This window comes from Protomyctophum bolini (genome assembly GCF_963924005.1).
Source record: "Protomyctophum bolini genome assembly, chromosome: 8".
Taxonomy (NCBI): domain Eukaryota; kingdom Metazoa; phylum Chordata; class Actinopteri; order Myctophiformes; family Myctophidae; genus Protomyctophum; species Protomyctophum bolini.
The window spans coordinates 47,050,903-47,078,049 of NC_137869.1; the positions used below are offsets into that span (position 1 = coordinate 47,050,903).

Sequence of the window (27,147 nt, forward strand, 5' to 3'; positions counted from 1 at the left end):
CGACATTCAAGTTTGGATGGGCAATAACTTTATCCAAACCGAAGTCCTTATATTTGGCCCACCTTCGGATAGAGCACGCTTAGAAAGCAACCTTGGTTCCCTACACCAGCACATCACACCCGCAGCTAGAAACCTAGGTGTCACCCTAGATTCCAACCGTAAAAAAGGTTGTCCAGTCCTCATTCTACCACCTTCGCAACATTTCAAAAATCAAACCCTTCCTCTCACGCCCCGACTTAACTAAAGTTATCCACGCTTTCATCTACTCACGCCTCGACTACTGCAACTCCCTTTATACTTATGTCTGTCAAAAAAAATCCATTCACCGGCTACAATTGGTCCAGAACGAAGCAGCCTGACTCCTAACAGAGGCAAGAAAGTTTGACCATATTACCCCTATCCTGGCCTCCATCCACTGGTTACCAATCTCATATAGATTTTAAGATTCTACTATTCACATTAAAGGCCTCGACCGGCCTTGCTCCATCCTACATCTCTGACCTACTCGTTCCCTATGAGCCTGCCCGCGAGCTGAAACCCTCAGGCAAGGCTCTACTTACCATTAAAACTTGTCTAAAACAAATTATAGGCGACCAGGCCTTTGCAGTCCGTGCACCCTTACTCTGGAATGCCCTGCCCCTAGAAATTAGAATTGCAGGCTCGGTTCCCCGTTTTAAGTCACTCATGAAGACCCATTTTTATAAAGCTGCTTTTAATCCTTGATAGTTTTGAATGTTGTGTTTTTTCCTATGTTATTGTTTTCCTTCTGTTATCCAATGTTTTATTATCATTGTGTTCTTTATTGTGTTCTCTTTTGTTGTTAAGCACTTTGTGACCTGTTCTTGAAAGGTTATTATTATTATTATCATTATAAAGGTTTTCTGAAAACCTACGTTTCTATGTCAGTGGTGCTCAACCTTTTTCATGTCAAGAACCCCCAGGATTATCTGTATTTGGCTGTGGAGTGCGGACCCACATCTGAAAATATGCGCCATATGTGCCAGTGACCCCACAGAAGCAAATACTCGAGTTAAAAACATTCGCTCTGAAATAATATATATTCAAAAATTTTCAAAAATAGATGATCTACAAGCTTGTAGCGCAGCACTCAGTGGTGCGCTATGGCTTGTAGAGCTTCTATTTTTTAATAGATAAAGTATAACATAATCCTTAAAACACCAAAAGGGGTTCCCGCCCTGAATGGGTTAAAAGCACTTTCTGTGCAAGTAATTTTAGAAAGTACCAAGCATTCTGATAGGCTGAGGACAGTAACAAGCATTCTGGACATAGTCTCAGGACATAGAATCATGTAACTGGCTGAGGACATATAGGCAATAAGACACAACGAAGCAGCAGTATTACGAGAGTAGAGTTGGACACAAATGTTAAATTTGACCAAAAAAACGACCTTAGACAATTATGCTACGAGGCCAACATCATGCAGGTGTGTATGAACGGGAAGCTGGAAGTACCCTCACTAAAAACGCCGGGACAACGCTCCACACGTCCCAAACTCTTCTACCTTCTGGCTCCAAAAATGTGGAATGCATTTCCCATTGCAGTCAGAACTGCAGCATCACTCCCAATCTTCCGCCGTAGTCTGAAAACCCACCTTTTCAGACTCCATCATGGCCCGTAGCACTTACCCCACCCCCTTAGATAGCATTTCTGTAGACTTAGATAGCATTTGATACAGACTTATAGCATGTTATGTAGACCGCACTATAATTGCATTGTATGTAGTCATAGCACGTCATAGTACATATGTATAGCATAGTAGTATATATGTATAGTTTCATTATATAGATAATCCACTTACTTTCTTAGCTTACGCATGTTTCATGATAAATGTTTTTATGTGATGTATTCCCATGCTTTTTTGTTCTTGCTTAATGTAAATCGCTCTGGATTAAGAGCGTCTGCTAAATGCCTAAATTGTAAATTGTAAATCGAATGTGCCGCCATGTGGCGGAGCTTACCTGCGGGCAGGTAGGAGGTGCCGTTCTTAAACGCAGGCGGGCCCACCGCCACCCCCCACGGCTCCGGTTCCGTCTTCAGGTAAGGACCCGGCTCGGCGGACCGCGAGTCGTAAGGCCGCTCTGGTCCCGAGCACTTCTCACCGTAGTAGCCCTTGAGCAGGTCAGAGGTGCCGGGCGCCGATATGTCGTCGCTGGCCCATGGGTAGGCGCTGGCGGGGGCGTCTCCACCGGCGCCGTATGTGTCGGTGACGTGGCGCTTGTGGTGGCCTCCAGGGGTGGACGGCACGTCCAGGTTCTGCTCGGGCTCGGCCCGCGGGGACAGGGGCGCGGCGTGCTCCCCAGACCGGTGCATTTCCAAAGGATCTGACAGACCACAAGAGAGGAGAATTACACCCTAAACTCAGAGCAGTGCATCTTCAACAGATCTGACAGACCACAAGAGAGGAGAATTACACCGTAACCCAGAGCAGTGCATCTTCAACTGATCTGACAGACCACAGGAGAGTAGAATTAAACCCCGACCATTGACGCTTCGCCTCGGTCACGCCATCTAAGGAAAAATCAGGATTTTTTACTTTCATCGTTAAGGTATTTTGTGTACGCTGAGCGAGTTTGATTTGGAACTGACCATCCTGCTAGCAGTTATTTTAAGTGTTCCCTGTGAAAATGACATCAATTGCGCCAAAACGCCACAAAAAAATAAAAATGGCTGACTTCCTCTTCGGTTTATGTCATGGCACCAAGAGACTTTTTTAAAGTCGGGACATGATGCAGGTGTGTACCAATTTTCATACATACATACGTGAAAACCGTATTGTGGGGCTTAAAGCAGAAACCTTTGTAGGGGGCGCTATTGAGCCATTTGCCTCAATAGCGTTTTATTGTGGATAAAACAACAATCATTGAGATTTCAATAGGGCCTCACACTACTGTACAGTGCTCGGGCCCTAATAATAACAATAATAATAATAATCAGGAACCAGTATCCAAATCATTAAAGTCTGTATAGATAAAACATGTTTAACGAAACCCAGCCCTACATGCATGCACACAGACATGCCACCTGCAAAAAAATAGATACCCACCAAGAAAGCTGTGTTGTTTCTTTTTTTTCTTTTACCTCTTATTTGGTTGTCATTCATTGCTGAACTGTCAGTCTGGCAGGAGACTGCCAGGGTCTGGATATCCATATTGACAGTCGATGTGAAGTGCCCTCACGTCCTGTTGGCATAGCAGGACAGAAACAAAAACATGTCAAACCCAACCTTGACATCAGCATATTCACAGTAGCCATGCGAGCAGTGTTACCATGTCTTAGTATTATAAGTGACTCTGGACTTATTTGAAGTTGTTCATAAGTTGTTTGTAAATATTATTATTCATCCCATTATTTAAAGCTATATTCTTTGATTTCACTTTATTCAAATATCACTTTTTTTCCCTTTTTTTGTGATAATCCCCCCTAAGTACTATAGAGTGTGCTGACCATATAATGAGTTCCTCCCTGCCCAGTTAACCCCTGGGGTAAAAAAAAAAACGTATGTTTCGTTTAAGCTAATAGCTACGGTTCTACATCGGAGCCTGGCCCATCTAGACGGTAAGAACACCAGTGTGCGTTAACACTATAATAGTGTTAACACTATTATACCCCAGCAACTGGTTGACAAACTGTTCCCCCTGGGTCTGGGCACTCCCTTGTGTAACTGGCTGCTGGACTTCCTAACGAACAGACCTCAATCTGTCTGAGTCGGTAATAACAACTCCAGCGTCATCTCCCTGAGCACTGGTTCTCCCCAGGGCTGTGTCCTGAGTCCACTGCTGTTCACTTTGATGACCCATGACTGCTGTGCCAGGTTCAGTACCAATCATATGGTGAAGTACGCGGACGACACCACACTTGTGGGCCTCATCAAGGACGACAACGACACGGCCTACAGGGAAGAAGTGAGACAGCTAGTGGGCTGGTGCAACACACACAACCTGGTCCTGAATGTCAACAAGACAAAAGAGGTCATTGTTGACTTCAGAAAGAACCAGCGCAGCCACTCACCACTCCTCATAGAGGACACTGCAGTGGATGTAGTGAGCAGCACTAAGTTCCTGGGGGTACAGATCACAGACAGTCTGTCATGGTCCTCTAACACGTCCTCTCTTGTGAAGAGAGCCCAGAAACGGCTGATCTTTCTGCGCCGGATGAGAAGAGCCCAACTCCCCGCTCCCATCCTCACTACTTTCTACAGGGGAACTATAGAGAGCATCCTGACAAACTGCATCTCTGTCTGGTCTGGAAGCTGCAATGAAGCAGACTGGAAAACAGTTCAGAGAGTAGTGAGGACAGCGGAGAAAATCATCGGGACATCACTGCCTTCCATCAAGGACATTGCACACAACCGCTGTCTGTCTAGGGCCAACAACATCAGGAATGACCCCACCCACCCACACCAGGGACTGTTCACTCTGTTGAATGACCCCACCCACCCACCCACACCAGGGACTGTTCACTCTGTTGAATGACCCCACCCACCCACCCACACCAGGGACTGTTCACTCTGTTGAATGACCCCACCCACCCACCCACACCAGGGACTGTTCACTCTGTTGAATGACCCCACCCACCCACCCACACCAGGGACTGTTCACTCTGTTGAATGACCCCACCCACCCACCCACACCAGGGACTGTTCACTCTGTTGAATGACCCCACCCACCCACCCACACCAGGGACTGTTCACTCTGTTGAATGACCCCACCCACCCACCCACCCACACCAGGGACTGTTCACTCTGTTGAATGACCCCACCCACCCACACCAGGGACTGTTCACTCTGTTGCCTTCTGGCAGAAGGTATCGAAGCATTGGAAGTAAAACAGCAAGATTTTCCAAGAGCTTTTTCCCCCAAGCCGTCAGACTTTTGAACAAGTGCAATATCCCCAAAACCTTTCCCCCTATATGCTGCTATTAAGGACTCCTGTTGTGCAATATCTGTCTCTCAATGAACTAATGGTGCTTTTTAATTTATTTTAATTTATTTGTTTTTAAGTGGATTTTAGATTTTAATAGTATTTTAGCTCTTTTAACTAGCATACTAAAAGCCAGTGAAACGACATTTCGTTCTCTTATGCATTTTATGTATCTGCTGAATGACAATAAAGCTATCTATCTATCTATCTATCTATCTATCTATCTATCTATCTATCTATCTATCTATCTATCTATCTATCTATCTATCTATCTTTTGGCTAGGTAAGGTGGCCCAGCCTGCATTCAATCAGGATAGAGAGGGGCGTTCCGCCAATCATGATCGAGCGGGGGCGGGCCTCGGTGTGCGTGCTGTTGGCCTGTTGAGTGTCCCCCCACTGTAGTGCATGCACATGCTCATGTTACCGGGGTAGACGGGGGGGGTTATCCAAATCACTGAATGCTCCTTGTGAAGTGAGTGGTGCAACTACATGTGGGGGTCCCCGGGTGGTCCGCGGAAGTTCCAAACCCACAGGAACGCGGCCAGGGTGCCGGCCTGCCAGGGCGTTTCTGGCGAGCCGCCCTGCGTCCGAAACGGTCGAGAAATGACAGAGTTACCATGTGGGGGTCCCCAGGGGTCCCCGGAACATCCATACCACCAGGAACATGCCCAGGGGGCGGGCCGTTTCCGGCGAGCCGCCCCGTGTCCGAAGCAGTCGAGAAATGACAGAGTTACCATGTGGGGGTCCCCGTAACATCCATACCACCAGGAGCGTGTCTTAAATACCAGGTCTTATTCCCTAACTTGAGTAAACTAAAGACCTGGAGGCGTGATCAATGCCATTTGGCTATTCTGAGTGGCCAAAGAGCATTGATCACGCCTCCAGGTCTTTAGTTTACTCAAGTTAGGGAATAAGACCTGGTCCTTAAGACACGCAAAATACAGCCCTGTGTGTCATAGGCTCAATATGTTAGTTTGACACATTCAGTAGATCCTGTGATCTTTTTGGACAGATGTAATTTCTTGGGGTCTAGTAGGAATAGTACATACGGTAATAATAAAAAATCGCTATAACATTTAGTAAAGAAATACATATTTAGCCCCATGATCGGATGCCCCGCCCCCTGCCAAAAACAGCTAAAATCCCAAAAACAAAAAAGGAGCAAATGGAAAAAAAAAACGTACTCACCTTTTACTTTCGCTAATAACAACCTAAAACATGAACCTTGGTTGAAAAATAAATAAAGTTGTCTTTTAAACTTTTGAGAGTGTAAAATGAAACCAAATGGACCTTTACAGTTCCATTTGGTTTCATGTTATGCTCTCAAGAGTTACATTATTGTTAAACATCTTCATTACTTGATTTACAAGACGTCTACACAATTAGAGAATGTAGAAGAATTGAGCAGTTGAGACGAATAACAATCTAAGTACAAACTAATTATCAATAATGTATAAATGATGGATAAGGGGTCAAGACAGCTAGGCCATTTCGGGGAGTGGTCGGAATATATTATGGACTTAGACTGTTAACTGCTAAATTGTTATTTTGATCACTGCCTGTTATTTCTCCTATGGTACCACGTCTGTACAGCATGGAATTGTGGACGACGACGACGACAACAAATTATTAAATATTGTAAGTGGTGACCACCTAAATGGTGGCTCAAATGTAAGAATAAATAATGGACCTTGATATGAAAAGATTTTAAAACCACTGAATGTAATGTAGTGTACTTAGGCCTACTGGAAATTTCATTAACCCAGAAATGGTGGTTAGTATAAACTTGTATGATATAAATGTTATCTATAGGCCTAATGGATGCAATTCAGCTTGGTTGCTAAAAGTTACACGAGCAATTTGAGAATATAAGTGAACATACCATTAACATCCTGTATAAGGCAAAAACTAAATCTAAATTTCACCAGTCTTTAAGTATCATGTGACATGTCAAACTAGTGGGTTTGCATGATTCACTTTTGCAAGAAAACACTCTTTGGGCTCAAAACGGCCCTGAGGTCAGCTCAATTGTGCTGACCTCATCACATTTGTGATGACGGGTATGGCTGTTTTTAGCCCAAGGAGTGTTTTTTGTGCAAGACTAATGATTGGAATCGAATGGTATGGTCACATATTATGCTAACTACTTAAATTGCTCAACGTGCAACATTTCTGGGTTTAACATGGGACCTATGGGGGCTTCCAGTAGACTCATGCTGAAATGAAATGTGATAAGTATACAACTATGGGCCGGTAAAAGATTAAGTTACAGTGTCCCTAGAGTGAAAACATGCCCGTAAATCCAGTTGGAGCAGTTTACAACTTCACACCTCATAAACATCTGAACCACATGACTACCAAAACATCAACACAAGAGAGTGTAAACTAAAGCTGTCAAATTTCAAATGTAGTGTATAGTCTCAATATGTTTCATCCTGAAATGCAGTGCATGCAGTGGAATTATGAAGTAGCATACAATGGAAACACTCAAGTAAAATGATAACTTCCTCAAACGTATACTAAAGTACAGCATTTGAGTACTTACTTTGGTATACTGTACCTTACTCACTATTGACACGTTCCAAATGATGTATCTGATGAGACATGCAGTAAAGTATACTAATGACTTTACCAATAAAGAAAGCCGGCACCCCACCACCCTGACAATTATGTGACAAGACTTGAAGTAAATGTAATGACTTTGCCCAAATGAAGAAACCCAGCACCCCACCATGCATACCAGCCTGTCACTTACAATAAGCACTACCTAATAGGAATGGAAGGACCTTGAAAGGCAACTCTGCTACTTTTACTTTCTGCATAGCCTGCAATTAACACCCAATATAAGCATGCTGTGGTGGTTGACATGGAACCCTTTGCAGAAGAGTCTGGAGTTCCACTTGGCGGTGAGTGAGCCTTGCAGCTGTCCATCATGAATGTTTTAGCGATGCTGTTGATAAATCTATTAGACATGTTAACTATTCATTTATAACTCTGTACATAGTGCCAAATAGCTACAGACATGATCCGAGGTTACACGCATGCACGCGCACAGTGTGTAGAGTGTAGAGTTGTTGGAATAAGTTAACATCAAACTGGAGAAAAGAAACATACAGATGCAATGTTATTCAAACAATAGAATAATAGCATAATATAAGCATAATAAATAATAATAATTACGAGCATAATGAGCATAAGTCAAAGGTGTATTGAATTGTAACATTATGCTTAAATTAGAAACACACATTGAGACTATACACTACATATGAAATTTGACAGCTTTAGTTTACGCTCTCGTGTTGATGTTTTGGTACTCATGCGGTTCAGATGTTTATGAGGTGTCAAGTTGTAAACTGGATTTGCACACACACACACACACACACACACACACACACACACACACACACACACACACACACACACACACACACACACATAAGTTGCATTCTACCGTATGTTTTTACATTTCCCACTCGTGATCATTACTTTTTATTAATGTAGTGAGTACTTTTACATCTACTGTATTATACTTAGTTACTTAATACTATTTTAAAGCAACAATGTTTATTTTTATAATTGAATACAGTTTGCTAGTCTGCCCACCTCTGAATGTAACCTTAATTCATACAATGGATAGTGTATAGTAAGATAGATAGATAAAATAGTGTAAGAAAATAAAATCTAGCATTGCTTCAGTACAAAAGAAAATAAAAAAGGAAGAAAAGAAACATGTCTGTAATGTCGAAATATAACTGTAATGTCGAAATATAACTAAATATAAAATGGGAAAGTATAATTTCATTATTCCCTTGCATGTAAATAATTGAAATTGTCCTCTTTTCAGATGTGGAACTAGTAAGTGGTGTTTGACAAGAATGAACATCAGGAATAATATAATCCAATTGAATTCATGGTTAAAAAAAAGGCATTAAATTCATTCATGTCCTAAAGAGTATATGTGTTTCCCCCGCCCCCCCCCCCCCCCCCCCCCCCCCTCCCCTCCCTCACACTTAGGGGTTGCACACGAGGTTCCATTTCTACTGGTAGAAGGGAAAAGTGAGTGTTCATAATGTTTCTATTAAACCTACAATAAGCTATAACAACAATAATAGTCCAACATGCTGTAGTCCTATAGAAATTATTATCTGCTCCGATCTCAAGTCAATAAAAGGCATCAACACCATCTATTTGTCCGTCGACAGAAAGCCGCCACCATGAGTACGGACGCAGAGATGGAGCAGTACGGCAAGGCCTCCATATATCTCCGTAAGTCAGAGAAGGAGAGAATGGAGGCTCAGTCGGCTCCCTTTGATGCCAAAACGGCAGCATATGTGACTGACAAGGCAGAGCTGTACGTCAAGTGTAAGATTCTCAAGAAGGACGGTGGCAAAGTCACCGTGGAAACGCTCGAAACGAAGGAGGTGAGCTGGTATTCTACATTCAAACAGTGGCACAGTACTACTGTAATCATAACACATTCTGAAGTGTTTTTTATTTTATTTTAAATGTATTAGGAAAGAACTGTGCCTGAGGCAGACGTCACCCCTATGAACCCTCCCAAGTATGACAAGATGGAGGACATGGCCATGATGACCCACCTCAGTGAAGCCGCCGTCCTGTATAACCTCAAAGAGCGTTATGCAGCATGGATGATCTATGTAAGGTTGTGGAGTGACCTGGAGACTCCGGTTACTGAACAAGCACTCCATAGAAATGGAGTACAATCACAATTTAGAGCTTTTTAACACTTATTTTAACCAAAGAAAAACGCTTATTGCTCATTGCCACAAGTTTGCAACTCGTTACTGAATATTCCCAGCTCTAGTGATCCGTTGTCCCGGCTATTTGTTGGCAGCATGACACAGGGAAATCAAGTTAAGTAGACTTCCTCCATTTCTTTATTAGTACCCAGTTTCCATGACCTGGGTTACACAAGTATGTGGCACAGTGGCATATCTACAACGACGACACATCTTGCCTGCCCACAATGTAATTCTTGGAATCACTACTGATGTGGCGTGCTTAGTGCTATGTCGCATGATGTTAATGTTCTCTCTCTTCTCGCCTTCAGACCTACTCCGGCTTGTTCTGTGCAACTGTGAACCCCTACAAGTGGCTCCCAGTGTACGACCAGGAGGTTGTAAATGCCTACAGGGGCAAGAAGCGTATTGAGGCTCCACCCCACATCTACTCTGTCTCTGACAACGCCTATCAGTTCATGCTGATGGGTACGTACAGTACTAGACTGGACTATGTCAAAAATATTAAACTATAGTGGTTTTGAGCTGTATATCCATGACCAAAAGTGTGCTTTCCAATTTACAGATAAAGAGAACCAGTCTGTCCTGATCACGTAAGTTTGCATCATCTCTAGGCATTAAAACAAGGCCCTTGTAGGCTTGTACACACATTCACTAATTACATTATCTTCTAACCAGTGGAGAATCCGGTGCTGGAAAGACTGTGAACACCAAGCGTGTCATCCAGTACTTTGCAACAGCTAGTTCCGGTGGAGAAAAATCGGCAGCCGATAGCGGTAAAATCAAGGTAGAGCCTGATATATTGATATATGATATATTCTTAACTTTAACAAATAAATGTTTTGAACATAAAAGCTTTTATATGCAATATAGCAATTCAGTTTAAAACAATTCTGACCAAACTGGTCGATGTCTAAAACATTCTAGGGGTCACTGGAGGATCAGATTATTGCAGCCAATCCCTTGCTGGAGTCCTATGGTAATGCCAAGACTGTGAGGAATGACAACTCCTCTCGCTTTGTAAGTGTAAAAATAATGACATCTCATGAGAAAACCTGCAATGATTCCACAATGTAGAGCGATGCAACTAATTGTGCTACTGTATATCAAACAGGGTAAATTCATCAGAATCCATTTTGGCACATCGGGCAAACTAGCCAGTGCTGATATTGAGACATGTAAGTATGAAGTTCACAGATTCAAAATGATATGCCTTAATTTTAGGATTATTATTATTATTATTATTATTATTATTAGTAGTAGTAGTAGTAGTAGTAGTAATTAGTCAGTAGTAGTCATTGTTATTAGTATTATTATGAGTTATGTACAACCCATACAGATCTGCTGGAGAAGTCCAGAGTGACCTACCAGCTTGCTGCAGAGAGAGGTTACCACATCTTTTTCCAGATGATGACCAACCACAAACCTGAGATTATTGGTAAGTGGTTTTTACTGATTATGCAGTTCAAAACTGTTCAAAGCTCAGCCTCACATCACAACAGTCCTTCACGACCTCCACTGGCTGCCTCTCAAACAAATAACTCACCTCAAAATACTCCTCACCGCCTACAAGGCACTGCACAAGCTGCCATCCAAGGCACCAACCTGCACATCATGAGCAATCAGGGGTTCAGAGTCTTGCTCAAGGACGACATAACTCTCAGGGAGCCCACAATGATCGAACTGGGAACCTTGCAGTTCCCATCTGGATGATCCGGCTGCTCTACCAGCCACTCTACCCCTGAGCCACTCCATGCCGCCCGAAAAAGCACATGTTCACCCTTTTTTAAATCCCTTTTCAGAAATGTGCCTGATCAGCTCCAACCCCTACGACTTCCCACTGATCAGCATGGGTGTGATCGTTGTGGCCAGCATTGACGACAAGGTGGAGCTCGACGCTACTGACGTGAGTGGACATTATTTAAAAAAACACTTTCTAATACTTACTGTGGACTGCAGTCAGTTGCTCTGCAAAATGTATTCACTAAATCAGTGCTTCTCAAAGCTTTTAGGCTGTGACCCCACCCCAAAAACATCTACTTTAACTGAGTTAAAGCACTTGGAATTGTAAGACTCAGATACAATATTGTGAAAATAGCCGATCTGCATGTATTCACATGTTTTTCCTATTAGGTAATATTCGTCAATTTGGCCAATGCTTGACAAGTATTATAGTATAGTATTTGTTGATTACTTTTGATGCAGTAATGGTCTCATTTGTTTTATTTTGTATTTATTTTATAGGTATTAAAAGTCCTTAAATTGCCACTTTATAAATGTGCAGATAGATACCCTGCATCCACTGTATATTGCTTTGTTTACATTTGAGTTGTACACCGTTTTAAAGGATATTTGTTAATCTAATGCTTAAATTATCTCAATATTTTGAACGCATCTTCTCTGCTTATTGACATCAGGAAGCTATCGACATTCTGGGCTTCAACGGTGAAGAGAAACAGCTGATCTACAAGTTCACCGGTGCAGTGATGCACCACGGAGTCATGAAGTTCAAACAGAAGCAGCGTGAGGAACAGGCCGAACCAGACGGCACAGAGGGTGAGCTGGTCTTTATTTATATTAGTATTAGTAGTACTAGTAGAAGTAGTAGCTTTTGGTCATTGTTATACAATATAGAATATAAATATAGTGTATACGAATAAAAGACGGAATTCAGTTCCCAGTGGATTCCTTGTGTCTCTATTTCAAATCGCGACTCTATTTTAAATATATTTCTATTATCATTATGATTTTATATTATACTGTTTACTTTAGACTGATGTTTATTTGGATAATGCATTTGATGAAGTGCCTCGTGCCAACTGTATCACTCTCTGGATTAATGCCTAAATGCCTAAAATGTAAATTTCAAATTGTATGAACATTTCAGAGGCTGACAAGATTGCCTACCTGTTGGGCATAAACTCAGCAGAGATGCTTAAGTCATACTGCTACCCCAGGGTGAAAGTGGGAAACGAGTATGTCACGAAAGGACAAACTGTGCCACAGGTGAGTATAAAGTTGCATGATTTCCATGTTCTGATTTCATACACACATTTATATATTATTAACACACCATGCCATTAGACATATAGAGAGATCTTAGTTGTGTCCACACTGTCTTAAATCATCTTCAGACTCCACTATTAGTGCCCTAGCCTTGACAACCTTGCTGTTTTATAATAATGCAATTTAGATAGCGTGCTAGAATTATATAAGGTTCATTTGACCTGGCACCCTATAGTGTGTATAGTTTCAATGTACAGATTATACATTTATTTTTAGATTATACTACTTACTGACTGATGATTCTTGGTTTACCTATGCTCCTCGATTACTATTTCTATGCAATTTGTAGGCTACTACCTCATGTTTTCCTTATTATTTACTGTAAATCACTCTGGATTAAGATCATCTGATAAATGTCTAAATTGTAAATTGCGTAATTCACACTCGTACTCTAATAACGTTACTATTTCCTTAGGTAATGAACTCAGTCGGTGCCTTGGCCAAGTCCCTCTATGAGAAGGAGTTCTTCTGGATGGTCATCAGGATCAACGAGATGCTGGACACCAAGCAGCAGAGAAACTTCTACATTGGTGTGCTGGACATCGCTGGTTTTGAGATCTTTGATGTAAGCATGGACTTGTTTTAAGTGGGAGAATTTAGGCCTAATAATGTTTGTGTAATTTTCACAATATTACACAACACAATTACAAGAGATTGGACTAATAATGATATTTCCACTCACAGTTCAACACCCTGGAGCAGCTGTGCATCAACTTCACCAATGAGAAACTGCAACAGTTTTTCAACCACACCATGTTTGTTCTGGAACAAGAAGAGTACATGAAAGAGGGAATTCCCTGGGATCTCGTTGACTTCGGCATGGACTTGGCTATCTGCATTGAGCTGATTGAGAAGGTATACAATTATTATTACATTTGTATCTATTATCATGGACTTGGCTATCTGCATTGAGAAGGTATACAGTTATTCTGTGCTTTAGTTTAATTGCACCAGCTCAGTGGCCTTTTGTTTTGAGTGTCTGCCCTGAGGGGGTTCGATCCCCGGCCGGGTCGTACCAAAGAAAATAGGACCCAGTGCCTTCCTGCTTGGCACTCAGCATCAAGGGTTTGGATTGTGGTCCAATCGATACATGTAACATACTAGCGTCATGTCCAGGGGGTGTGCGTGTACATACACCTCATGCTACAAGAGATAGGCTCATTGTACCTCTATGTACCTCATTGCTCGGCAAGGCCTTATATACTTACTTATTTTAAAGATGGAGTGCCACCATTTTTTTCCACCCTAAAACATGATCATCAGGTATTATTACAATATAAGGGGGAAGAACTTTTTCCAAAAAGTGTACAGTATTTGTTAAAATCATGCTTTAATGTGGACACACACACCAGTTCATTAAGTATGCCTGGTTTGCCTGGTGGGTGGTGATCCACCTGAACTGAAGACGCACCCACAGCTGTAGTTGTATGGTAAAGGGGGAGGGGTTAGGGGAGGGGCTGATAGTTTGATGTCACTATATTACTGTTTACTTCATTGGCCCGTTTGACTGTCAAGGGTTCAGCCTCCAGGAAGAAACCCTAAATACAAAGTTAATACACCATTGCACATACAAACAACTCCAGGGTGTCTAATGAAGTACTGTCACCTCATAGACACATGAAAAACTGGAAAAAATAAAAAGGTTGTGGCACTCCATCTTTAATGGACATGATGTTAATATTGTATTTGGTGATGTGTCTTTTTTGTCTCCTTTACACAGCCCTTGGGCATCTTCTCCATCCTTGAAGAGCAGTGCATGTTCCCGAAGGCTACAGACAAATCCTTCGCAGAGGCGCTGGTTTTAGCCCATCTGGGAAAGAACAAGGCCTTTGAGAAGCCCAAGCCTGGCAAAGGCAAGGGCGAGGCTCACTTCTCCCTGGTCCACTACGCTGGAACGGTGGACTACAGCATCACAGGCTGGCTGGACAAGAACAAAGATCCTCTTAACGACTCTGTCATTCAGCTGTTCCAGAAGTCTTCAATTAAAATCCTGGCTGTGTTCTATCCCCCACCTGAGCCTGAAGGTATGTTTATTAAGATAATGCAATGTGTTCTGGGATGCTGGGAACTGATTAATGGTGTTCCTGTGGCAACAAGTGGCCAGCTATACCTCTGTGTCAGTGTTGGTCAAGTTTGGTGCGGTTCAGAGCAGCGGTGCACCTGTTACGTTTGTGACGTCCAACACACCCACCAGCCCACCCTCTAGGCAATTTTAATGAAAGCAATAAGCCACAAGAGGTCTCAGGTTACCGGGTATTTTGTAATGGCTGAGATGTGTAGGGACACCCAACGCATAGCAGAGGGTCAGCCATTATAAAATACAGGGTAAACTGGGCTTGCATGGCTTATTGCTTTAATTAAAATGGTTACAAACATATCATAATATTAACCTCATAAACCTATTAAAGGACCATCATCGATGGGGAATACAAGCAAATAGAAACGGCAGGCATTTTTGTTAAAAAAAATCTTGTTTAAATCAAAATCTGCCTAATGTCACTGGAAGACGGTTTCTAAACTGCCCACAGCCCTCCTATGAGACACAGACCAAGTAGAAAGAAATCGTGCCATTTTATCATGATTATTAGTGAGGACCTATCAAATGAAGATACGTTGAAAAGTGGTGAAGTGGTCCTTTAAATTCACAAAAGTATCTACGCTTTGCGGCCACCAGAGCACGCCACACTTCCTTGTTTTTAGCAAGGAAGCTTTGAGAAGGAAAGGAAATGGTCACGTGACTGGGCATGAAACTTTCATGGACACTTTCAAGGGAGCAAAACTAGAATGCACTGGAGTCAATGAAAGCTCAGTGACCAGCTCATGAACAAACACTATTTATATATAAAATGCATTGGAGTCAATGAGAGCTCAGTGACCCGCTCATGAACAAACACTGTTTCTGAATGACTGAGCCCTTTTGTAAAGTAATCGCTTCTGGCAACAGAAGACATGCACACATTATTGTCTGCTGTGTTGCTTTTCGATGTGTACACTGTGTAAATAGAGGTATGGTATCTAAAGAGCACAAAGTACCTTTCTGAACATACAAAGTATCGCGAGACTTCCCACCGTTTGCTGTTTGGCAGCCAAATCTCGCAATACCTCCGAGCCAGAAATGAAACCTGCTGCTGTTTAGATCCTCAGATAAAATACTGTGCATGTTATGAGCCATTATAAGGCAATCAAGTGCTCCCCTTCCCCAGTTCAGCTACAGAGCTGTGGGATCAACTGGGAATGATATAAAGTGATTAAAGGTGTGGATTATCATGAGATTTACAACAGAAACAAGCCAATCACATTCAAGTATTGGAACCCAACCTGAGCCTGGGTGTATTGTTATATTAACTCATCCTTGGCTAAGGAGTAAGGACTTAATGCCTTTTTAATGAGATCCCGCACCGCCAACGACGCCTTCAACGTGTTCATTAGCGCTCTATTTAATGATAAAACTATAGCTTAACGCTAATCAAAGCTCCCCTCGAGCGGCAGCTCCATGCTTGATTGCTTCCCCTTCAGGCACAATGCATTGACAAAAGAGCAAGGTGGTCCATTGCAAATCGCACTGGATAAATAACGCGACTGTTTTTAGTGGCTCAATAGCTCTTCCCCATGACCGCGCATCTAAAATATATGCGTCTAAAGACTTAGCGAGTGAATAATCCGATCAGCGCGGCCACCTTCACCATTGCTGTGTCGGTAGTGGAGGAGGCCGTCTTCTTCTACAGCCAAATAGAATTTTGAGTTAATACTATGAACACTCAGAATCTGGCATGAAGGGAGGCATTTGCATTCTGTATGACTAATGATAATAACTCATGATTCTAACAAATATAAACAGATAATACAAAGAAGGGAGGCAAGAAGAAGGGTGGTTCCATGCAGACTGTGTCTAGTGCATTCAGGGTAAGATTTTGTATTCATTATTATCAACATTATATTCCTGTAAGAGTGAAGCATTATTATTATCAACATTCAATTCATGTAAGAAATAGGCACATATATTCATTTTGGAATGAAACCATTTCTATTGTGACTGAAGTTTAAAATATGGCTTAAGTGGTTAATGTATGTTTTGAATCTGCAAAGTATAGCTCAAATAATTGTAGAGGAGAAAAAAGTTGTATGACTTTTTACTAGTAATAAACCTAATTGGCTATTTTATGTCTCAATAGGCAAACTTGGGGATGCTGATGACCAACCTGAGGAGCACTCATCCTCACTTTGTGCGTTGCCTGATTCCCAACGAGAAGAAGTGTCCAGGTAAACACTGAAAATAAAAATGTTAAACTATCATTGTGAGGCAGTCATTTAATGCAACTTTGGCCAGAGTTTGTTCTTCTAATAATGTTCATCTAATACTGAATCTGTACAGGCCTGATGGAGAACTTCCTGGTCATCCACCAGCTGAGGTGTAACGGTGTGCTGGAGGGCATCAGGATCTGTAGAAAGGGCTTCCCCAGCAGAATCCCATACGCTGACTTCAAGCAGAGGTATTCATTCCTTTCCCCCCAGCTTTTATTTCCAAACCAAGTCAATGCAAAATGACCCACTTTTACAAAAGTATAGAATGCCAGCGCAAAATGACCATGAACTTTTATAAAAACAGGTACAAAGTACTGAACGCCAGCGCGTGCCCCGATGGCGCCTTCATGGACAACAAGAAAGCTTCAGAGAAGCTGCTTGGGTCCATTGACGTACCTCATGATGAGTACAAGTTTGGACACACCAAGGTGAACACACTGTGAACCTGTTTTAACATTATCCATATAAAAGTTGATTTGACTGTTTAGTGACAGTGTTTTGTAACATTGTGTTCAGGTGTTCTTCAAAGCTGGTCTGCTGGGTACCCTGGAGGAGTTGCGAGATGAGAAGCTGTTCACTCTGGTCACAATGACTCAGGCTCTTGGACGAGCTTACCTCATGAGGAAGGAGTTTGTCAAGATGACGTCGACAAGGTAAGCATCGATTCAATATTGAGTACAATTTGTATAAGTAAACTTTGTCATTGCTGTTCAATACAATCAATGTAAAGTGTCAAATCACTATAAATGGTGCATTTATATAGCGCTTTTATCCAAAGCACTTCACATAGACTGATGGCGGAGGTAACCAAGCAAGGCACCAACCTGCACATCAGTGACAATTAGGGGTTCAGAGTCTTGCTCAAGGACACTTCAATACTAACTCTGGGGGAGCCTAGTTTCAAACTGGGAACCTCGCGGTTTCCATCCGTCTGCTCTACCGGCCACTCTACCCCGGTATAAATTGCCAGACAGTTTTTGGTGACGGTTGCAAGGAAAAGAACAGCAGAAGAAACCTCGAGCAGAACCAGGCTCTTTGGGTGGCCATCTGCATTTACCTTGCCACGACACAGGGCAACAAAGATAATACCCACAGCAATAATAACGACAACAATAGTAACAACTAGAAATGCACACTCTTGAGATGCCAACTTGCGCCTTGCACACAAGTAGGCCATGTCCGAGTCCTAGAGCTCTCTGCTGTCTGTCTGGGTACGACTGCTGCTCTGAGTCCTAGAGCTCTCTGCTGTCTGTCTGGGTACGACTGCTGCTCTGAGTCCTAGAGCTCTCTGCTGTCTGTCTGGGTACGACTGCTGCACTGAGTGCTAGAGCTCTCTGCTATTCCAAATCCTTTAGACCCGTTATTGACCAACCTTGAAACATACCTTAGTTACGTCACCAAGAATTGCTGTTGGAGGACACCAACATACTGTACATACCCCGCCATACATACATACATACATACATACATACATACATACATGAAGGTATTGTGGGCTGGGATTTTTACAAAAAAGCCCCCCTTTTAAATACATACACACATATATACCTAGATACATACATCTCAGAAGTTGAAGCAGTTTTTAAGGACCCACTTTTAGGCCAGTGCAACAGAGCATGCTATTCTAAATCATTTAGACCCGTTATTGACCTTAAACCAACCTTGAAACATACCTTAGTTATGTCACCAAGAATGGCTGTTGGAGGACACCGACATACCTACCCCAACATACATACTGTAGGCCTACATACCCAACCGATTGCAGTACTTGCGCGCTCTGCTTGTGCAAGTAACTATGACACAATAATAGTAACTATTATTACTACCAGTATTACGCCTGCAGTCATAATACGTGGAAACATGATCCAATGAAACTGTTTTCCACAGAGATGCCGTTTTCACCATCCAGTTCAACCTCCGCTCGTTCGTCGCTGTGAAACACTGGCCATGGATGAAGGTCTACTACAAGATAAAGCCTCTTCTGCAGAGCGCTGAGACTGAGAAGGAGCTCGCAGCGATGAAGGAGAACTACGAAAAGATGACGACAGACCTGGCTAGTGCTCTGACCTCGAAGAAGAGCCTAGAAGAGAAGTTGGTTGCTCTAACGCAGGAGAAGAATACCCTTGCCATTGCAGCGTCATCAGTAAGTAGCTACACTTGTACAGGAAATGTTGCTAATAATATTTCATATTGTTTATTATCTGACCTTGTATATTTTATCTAATGTAGATGTAGAGTAGACCATGGCAGAGAATGCCTGGTGGGCCCAACGGCTGTTGGCATCATTGTATTTATAGCTACATGGCTAGCAGCACAAAGGCCTGACCCAATGTGTGGTTCTTCTGTGGGGAGGGTGAATCTACTGCATATGCCACTGCTGGAGGTTGATGGCCTCCAGCTTCTTCCTTGTCCTCACCTCTGTACCATCCAGGCTCTTACAATGATAGAGCCTGACTTTAAAAAAAACATCCACATTTCTTCATGGCTGTTAGTAGGGCGTTCCACATTCAAGTGGCATAGGAGCGAAATCTCACTAGAACAAATGCTGAGACGTTCTCTCACTTATCTCTTTCAATGACAAACAGGGAGACGAGGCTCTGAATGATGCTGAGGAGAGATGTGAGGGTCTCATTAAAAGTAAGATCCAGTTGGAGGCGAAGCTCAAAGAGACGACCGAGAGACTGGAGGACGAGGAGGAGATGAACGCAGAGCTTACTGCCAAGAAGAGGAAGCTGGAGGATGAATGCTCTGAGCTCAAGAAGGACATTGACGACCTGGAGCTCACCTTGGCCAAAGTGGAGAAGGAGAAACACGCCACTGAAAACAAGGTTCATGATCATACACTGTAGCCGTCTTATCAAGTTATTGAACAATAATGATCCATTCCCGATTATACACTCTTCTATCGTAGCGGTCATATCAAGTTCTAAAACTATAATGATCCATTCATTCTGCTTATTTAGGTGAAGAACCTGACTGAGGAGATGGCCTCTCAAGATGAAGGTCTTGCTAAGCTGACCAAGGAGAAGAAGGCGCTCCAAGAGGCCCATCAGCAGACCCTGGATGACCTGCAGGCAGAGGAAGACAAAGTCAACACTCTGACCAAGGCCAAGACCAAGCTGGAACAGCAAGTTGACGACGTGAGTTCATCAAGTCAATTGGATGTTTTGAAACTTGAATACGGTATGGTTATTTTCCTACTGAATAACATGAAAACTATATTGTTGTGCAGTTGGAGGGTTCTCTGGAGCAAGAGAAGAAGCTCCGCATGGACCTCGAGAGAACCAAGAGAAAGCTTGAGGGTGATCTGAAACTGGCCCAGGAAGCCATCATGGATCTGGAGAATGACAAGCAGCAGTCTGATGAGAAGATAAAGAAGTAATGTGGAGCACAATAATAATAACAACAACAACAATAATAATATGAAATGCCATGGAGAATGACTACCACTAACATATGATGTACTGTATGTATACCACAGGAAGGACTTTGAAGTAGCCCAGCTTCTGAGTAAGATTGAGGATGAGCAATCTATGGGAGCCCAGCTGCAGAAGAAGATCAAAGAACTCCAGGTATTATTTTTTCCATCTTATTTAAAATCATTGATGATAAGTAAGTGAAGAATTTGGATTTTAATATGTCCCTTCATTTGAAAGGCTCGTATTGAAGAACTGGAGGAGGAGATTGAGGCAGAGCGTGCCGCTCGGGCCAAGGTTGAGAAGCAGAGAGCTGATCTCTCCAGGGAACTTGAAGAGATCAGTGAGAGGCTGGAGGAGGCTGGAGGAGCCACTGCCGCTCAGATTGAGATGAACAAGAAGCGTGAGGCTGAGTTCCAGAAGCTGCGTCGTGACCTGGAAGAGTCCACCCTGCAGCACGAGGCCACTGCCTCTGCTCTCCGTAAGAAGCAGGCGGACAGCGTCGCAGAGTTGGGCGAGCAGATCGACAACCTCCAGCGTGTCAAGCAGAAACTGGAGAAGGAGAAGAGCGAATACAAGATGGAGATCGATGACCTGTCCAGCAACATGGAAGCTGTTGCTAAGGCAAAGGTAGAATAGAGTGCTTGTGTGTAATTCATGACAAAATACGTTCAATTAACCAATCAGGGGGGGGGGGGGGGAACGAAGGAATACATTGTAGGTTACTTCAGTGATTAAATATGTCCAATGATAATCAACAGGGAAATCTTGAGAAGATGTGCCGCACCCTTGAGGACCAACTCAGTGAAATCAAGTCCAAGAGTGATGAGAATGTTCGCCAGATCAATGATATTGGAGCTCAGAGAGCAAGACTGTTGACTGAAAATGGTAAATGTTCATCATTGTAATGTCTACTAGCCTACATGGTTTGTTGATGGCACTTGAGCAAATTCCATAATTAGAGATACTATCAGCGGCTATCCCAGGAGTTGTATGTATTGATCAAAGATGATTTACATATTTGAAACTAATATTCAAATGTCTAACTAGGTGAGTTTGCTCGTCAACTTGAGGAGAAAGAAGCTCTGGTCTCTCAGCTCACCAGAGGCAAGCAGGCCTTCACCCAGCAGATCGAGGAGTTGAAGAGACTCGTTGAAGAGGAGGTTAAGGTATAAGGAACAGCCTTTTTTTACGAAACAGACCTAATTCCATCTTTTTGTAATTTCATCCAGCTGACATTAGTTTGCTGTATTTCTTTTGCCAGGCAAAGAACGCCCTCGCCCACGCTGTGCAGTCAGCTCGCCATGACTGTGACCTCCTGAGGGAGCAGTTTGAAGAGGAGCAAGAGGCCAAGGCTGAGCTGCAGCGTGGAATGTCCAAGGCCAACGCTGAGGTGTGTCAGTGGAGGACTAAGTATGAGACTGATGCTGTCCAACGCACTGAGGAGCTGGAGGAAGCTAAGTAAGTCATCAGTGGGGTTTTTTAGACGTACTGCTCACTATTTTGTGTAGAGAAAGACTTTCGCACACCTAGGTTTGAGGCTTAGGAATAAATGTGTAGGCAAGTGCACATCAATAATAAAATAGAAAACAATACGCCCGCACACTGTTGATCTGCTCGGTACAAGAGGATACTAAGAGTTATAAAAAAGGCAACGTTTCGGTCACTACTGGCCTTCTTCAGGCTCAGCACAGCATTTTACTTATACTACTTATTACTTGTTACTTATATGCAAACATTTGGTTAAAAAACAACAAAAAATTAAGAGTCTGTGAAGAGGTGACAGCTTGTGATGATGATGATACAGTATCATTTAAAGACACAACACGGGCCCCAGAAAACTCATACTCATTGTGATTAAATCCTAAAGAGCATTATACAAAACCACATTAGACAATTATACAACATTGTACAGTACACTGCTTACTATACAAAATATTGCTCACAATGCTTTGATTTGTTTCAACACTGATCAACAGGAAGAAGCTCGCCCAGCGTCTTCAGGAGGCTGAGGAGCAAATCGAGGCTGTGAATTCCAAGTGTGCCTCTCTGGAGAAGACCAAGCAGAGACTCCAGGGTGAAGTGGAAGACCTCATGATTGACGTGGAGAGGGCCAACGGTTTAGCAGCCAACCTCGACAAGAAACAGAGGAACTTCGATAAGGTGCTTTGAAATGGGTGCATGTGTTTGGTCCGACGTACTAACAGTCCTACAGTCATGAGTCCGACACTCTACCCAAAACCCAAACCTAAACCTAACTTCACAGTAAGCCACAGGTTAGTTGTAACTGGCAGCACATCTCGGGAGCAGCGGTGTTGTCGGACTAATGCCACTCTGACTGTTGTCTAAGCAACGTGAATTGCTTTTACATGAATTATTTTAATTGTTTCCTCCTGAAAGTGGAGGTAAATGACACATTTCATCACGGCTGTTGTGCAGGTCTTGGCAGAATGGAAGCAGAAACATGAAGAGGGCAATGCGGAGTTGGAAGGAGCTCAAAAAGAGGCTCGTTCTCTCGGCACCGAGTTGTTTAAGATGAAGAACTCCTACGAGGAGTCCCTGGACCAACTGGAGACCATGAAGCGTGAGAACAAGAACCTGCAACGTAAGTTTCCTCTACATCATTCTTTTAACAGATAATAACTAAAATAAAGGCTACAACTTTAAATCAAATACAAAATAGTCGCTGAAAGTGCATTCATAATTTTGCAGAGGAGATCTCAGACCTCACCGAACAGATTGGTGAGACTGGAAAGAGCATCCATGAGCTGGAGAAGTCCAAGAAGCAGGTGGAGACAGAGAAATCAGAGATCCAGACAGCCCTGGAGGAAGCCGAGGTAACACTTTTGGTCCTAGATGAACAACACAATTGTCCATATGTTAGATTTCTTTCAATAAGATTAATATTCAAACAGCATAGCAGTATATGATCGACGTTACATTAAAAGGTCCTACAACCTTTTGATCCTGTATTTCATTTCAGGGTACTCTGGAGCACGAGGAGTCTAAGATTCTTCGTGTCCAGCTGGAGCTCAACCAGATCAAGGGTGAGGTTGACAGGAAGCTTGCAGAGAAGGACGAAGAGATGGAACAGATCAAGAGGAACAGCCAGAGGGTGACTGACTCCATGCAGGGCACTCTGGACGCTGAGGTCAGGAGCAGAAACGATGCCCTGAGGGTCAAGAAGAAGATGGAGGGAGACCTGAACGAGATGGAGGTTCAGCTGAGCCACGCCAACCGCCAGGCTGCTGAGGCCCAGAAGCAGCTGAGGAACATCCAGGGACAGCTTAAGGTGCAAAACATATTAGTTACTAGACACATATTCAATCAACGGAACTGCTCTGAACATCTGAACCAAGGGGCTAGCTCTGTTCGCTGCCTGGAAATGAAGCCACTTCTGGTTTCTTGTTGAAGCTGCTGTTCTTATTTATGGCCCAGTAGATCTCTTCTACTGTTTGCAAGACGAACCTTGGGCGAACTTTACACTTGATTTTATAACCTTAGTAAACCTTTTCAGAAACACTTTGTTTTCAATCGCTAGATTGAAGTCTTTTTTTTTTAACCATGATATGCGTTTAGTTAATTCTGATCACATTTTTAAATTAAAGTAATTTTTCTACTGGTTCTACCGAGTGAAGACCCGCCTTCGCTGCGGTTCCAGCCAATAGTATTCATTTCCGGTTGCATTTCTGGACCGGATATAGAAATATAAAATCACCGCAAAATGGGCTTCATTTACTGCCTGTAGAGTCTATGGGCGTGACAGTGACACTGTCCCTTCATTTTGACTGTCTATGATCAGAACAACATTCTGACGTTTCTCTTAACATGTCCACCTCATATTTTCTTTAGGATGCCCAACTGCACCTTGACGATGCTCTCAGAGGCCAGGAAGATGTGAAGGAACAAGGCGCCATGGTGGAGCGTAGGAACGGCCTCATGGTCGCTGAGATTGAGGAGCTGAGAGTGGCTCTGGAACAGACGGAGAGAGGCCGCAAAGTGGCTGAACAGGAACTGGTGGACGCCAGTGAGCGCGCTGGACTGTTGCACTCCCAGGTAAGTCAATTGGATAAGAAAAGAAAACTGTCAACATTATTTAACATACTTGCATACTTGTATTGCTAATCCGAATGTTTATCTTTTAGAACACAAGCCTTTTGAACACCAAGAAGAAGCTTGAAACTGACCTGGTCCAGGTTCAAGGTGAAGTGGACGACAGTGTTCAAGAAGCAAGGAATGCTGAGGAGAAAGCAAAGAAGGCCATCACTGATGTAAGTTCCATTCCAGAGGTCCATTGTACCAGGACAATTAGACATCCTTATGGCATTGCATAAGGATGTCTTGTTAAAACAGCCATGACAATCATAGGGGGGGGGGGGGGTGAACTATATCACTATTTTCAGCACTTGTATCAAACATAATGTGCTCAGGAAAAGAACATTCTGAACATGAGGTGCTGGCTTCAGGCAGATGGTTCAGAATGTTACAGTGCAGACTGAACTGGTACAACAATATATTCAGTCAATAAAGCTATTTAATAGCAACAACAATTACTACTAAATATTCTGAGTGCTAAGATATTGTGATTGTATTACCTGGTTTGGTTTGATTCCTTCTGGTCTCATGACACATCACACATGTATCTGTTTATTACCTTTCATGATTTTAAAGAGCCATTGTCGTGCGTTGAATGACGCAGGAGACGCAGACATTGTTTCACATGCGGGACAATAAAGTATATTTGATCTCACAACAACGATGACTTTCCAGGCGGCCATGATGGCCGAGGAGCTGAAGAAGGAGCAGGACACCAGCTCTCACCTGGAGAGGATGAAGAAGAACCTGGAGGTCTCCGTCAAGGACCTGCAGCACCGCCTCGACGAGGCCGAGAACCTGGCCATGAAGGGAGGCAAGAAGCAGCTCCAGAAACTGGAGGGCAGGGTAAGGTGTAGTTTACTTCAACCCATTAAGACCTGGAATGCATCTGTGTCACCTTGGCTTTAAACACTTAACTTAACTTTAACTTTTTTATTGAAAAATAGAAAATATACAAGCATGTCCTTAAGCTTGTAGATCTGCTATTTGCATAGGCGGACTTTGAACTTGACGCCAGGGGGTGCGACTGCTTGGCGAGCGAATCCCGCACGCACGCGCACGATTTTTTTAACCTTTATTTTAATATTTTAGCGTTTTTACAATGCCCTAACCCCTAAAAATGAGTTATTTAGGTAGTACAGCAGCTCACACACATACACACATGCACTACAGCCGTACAGCGAGTCATCATATCATGATAAGAGAGATGATTACAAACTACAGTCAGAAGCCATAAGTTAAGTTTGAAAAAAACCAAAAAAAAAAATAACTTTTTTTTCCTTTTTTGCCAGGGGGTGCCCCCCCTGCACCCCCCCCAAAATCCGCCCATGGCTATTTGTGATTTTTTTTAACGTTTTTAACTCTTATCTTTGCTTCTGGGGGGGGACGACGACGACGACGACAATAATATTTTCAGATGGGGGTCGGCGGCCACAAATACAAGAACATTTCTGGGGGTCCTTCACATGAAATAGTTTTTTCAGAAAATGATTTAGAAGACGTGTAGAATCTGCTCTCAGATCTCAATGGGTCAACACGGCTTATATGTCAATGAAATAAAACACAATCTCTTCATAATGTATGTTTCCATTTTTAAGGTGCGTGAACTGGAGGCAGAGGTTGAAGGTGCAACGAAAGGCAGTGGAGACGCTGTTAAAGGTGTGCGCAAGTACGAGAGGAGAGTGAAGGAGCTGTCATACCAGGTAGGCTATACCACTTAAATAACCATCATCATGCCACTGACTAAATTAATAGATGGACATGCAGCTAATGTTATAAATTCACTCTCACTTCAGACTGAAGAGGACAAGAAGAATATGGCCAGGCTTCAGGATCTGGTAGACAAGCTGCAGCTGAAGGTGAAGGGCTACAAGAGACAGGCCGAGGAAGCGGTAAGTCAAATAGACATTGTTAGTTAATGGTGTGTGTCGTCATAGTTTAACTAAAAGGAATAATAGGAATCAGTTATGATGCAATGTCATATGACCAACAGAAGAGCATTCTTCAGTGTCCATCTTATATGTCTATAATATTGCAGGAGGAAGCAGCCAACTCTCACCTGACCAAGTGTAGGAAGGTTCAAAATGAGCTGGAAGAGGCTGAGGAGCGCGCCGACATCGCTGAATCGCAGGTCAACAAGATGAGATCTAAAAGTCGGGACTCCAAGGTAATGTTCAATAACTGAAGGTTCATTATCCTTTAAACTAAGATTTAACTAAAGATTCATGTTGAATATCTAACATTATGTTCCTATTGTTACAGGGAAAAGAAGCTGCTGAATAAGTTCTCCAGTTCAAGTCACCGTACAAAGTCATAAAATATGACAATGAAGGTGGCAACAACAGTATGTTGTTTCTTATTCAAGGGACCTGCACAGTCGTAAAATATGACCTGTTGCATTCAATAAATGTGGCAAAAACTGTATTTTGTTATCAATACTATCTTCTTTCTTATTCAGGGGACCATGCACAGTCGTAAAATATGAACCATTGCATTCAATAAAAGGTGACAAAAACTGTATTTTGTTGTTTTTTGTGAGGTTTTAATTCTGGGTGGGTCCAACTCATG

At 42.8% G+C, this 27,147-nt stretch overlaps 1 protein-coding gene across 1 annotated transcript; it reads left to right on the forward strand.

Moving 5' to 3' along the window:
* Nucleotides 1–9,154: 9,154 nt before the first annotated feature.
* LOC308320011 (myosin heavy chain, fast skeletal muscle-like) lies at nt 9,155–26,888 on the forward strand (the record flags this gene model as incomplete). Its single annotated transcript, XM_080770302.1, has 39 exons — nt 9,155–9,361; nt 9,455–9,598; nt 10,012–10,168; nt 10,266–10,293; nt 10,379–10,487; nt 10,628–10,720; nt 10,815–10,878; nt 11,040–11,138; nt 11,503–11,606; nt 12,118–12,256; nt 12,588–12,706; nt 13,182–13,331; nt 13,451–13,621; nt 14,487–14,790; nt 16,605–16,669; nt 16,939–17,026; nt 17,139–17,256; nt 17,373–17,496; nt 17,585–17,721; nt 18,956–19,211; nt 19,654–19,896; nt 20,032–20,208; nt 20,301–20,446; nt 20,550–20,640; nt 20,725–21,114; nt 21,246–21,372; nt 21,535–21,653; nt 21,749–21,945; nt 22,464–22,647; nt 22,924–23,089; nt 23,197–23,321; nt 23,468–23,776; nt 24,337–24,540; nt 24,630–24,755; nt 25,255–25,425; nt 26,178–26,282; nt 26,376–26,471; nt 26,618–26,746; nt 26,842–26,888. The coding sequence occupies 39 exons, from the start codon at nt 9,155–9,157 to the stop codon at nt 26,860–26,862; spliced, it is 5,802 nt and encodes a 1,933-aa protein (XP_080626428.1). The 3' UTR covers nt 26,863–26,888.
* Between the last annotated feature and the right edge of the window lie 259 nt (nt 26,889–27,147).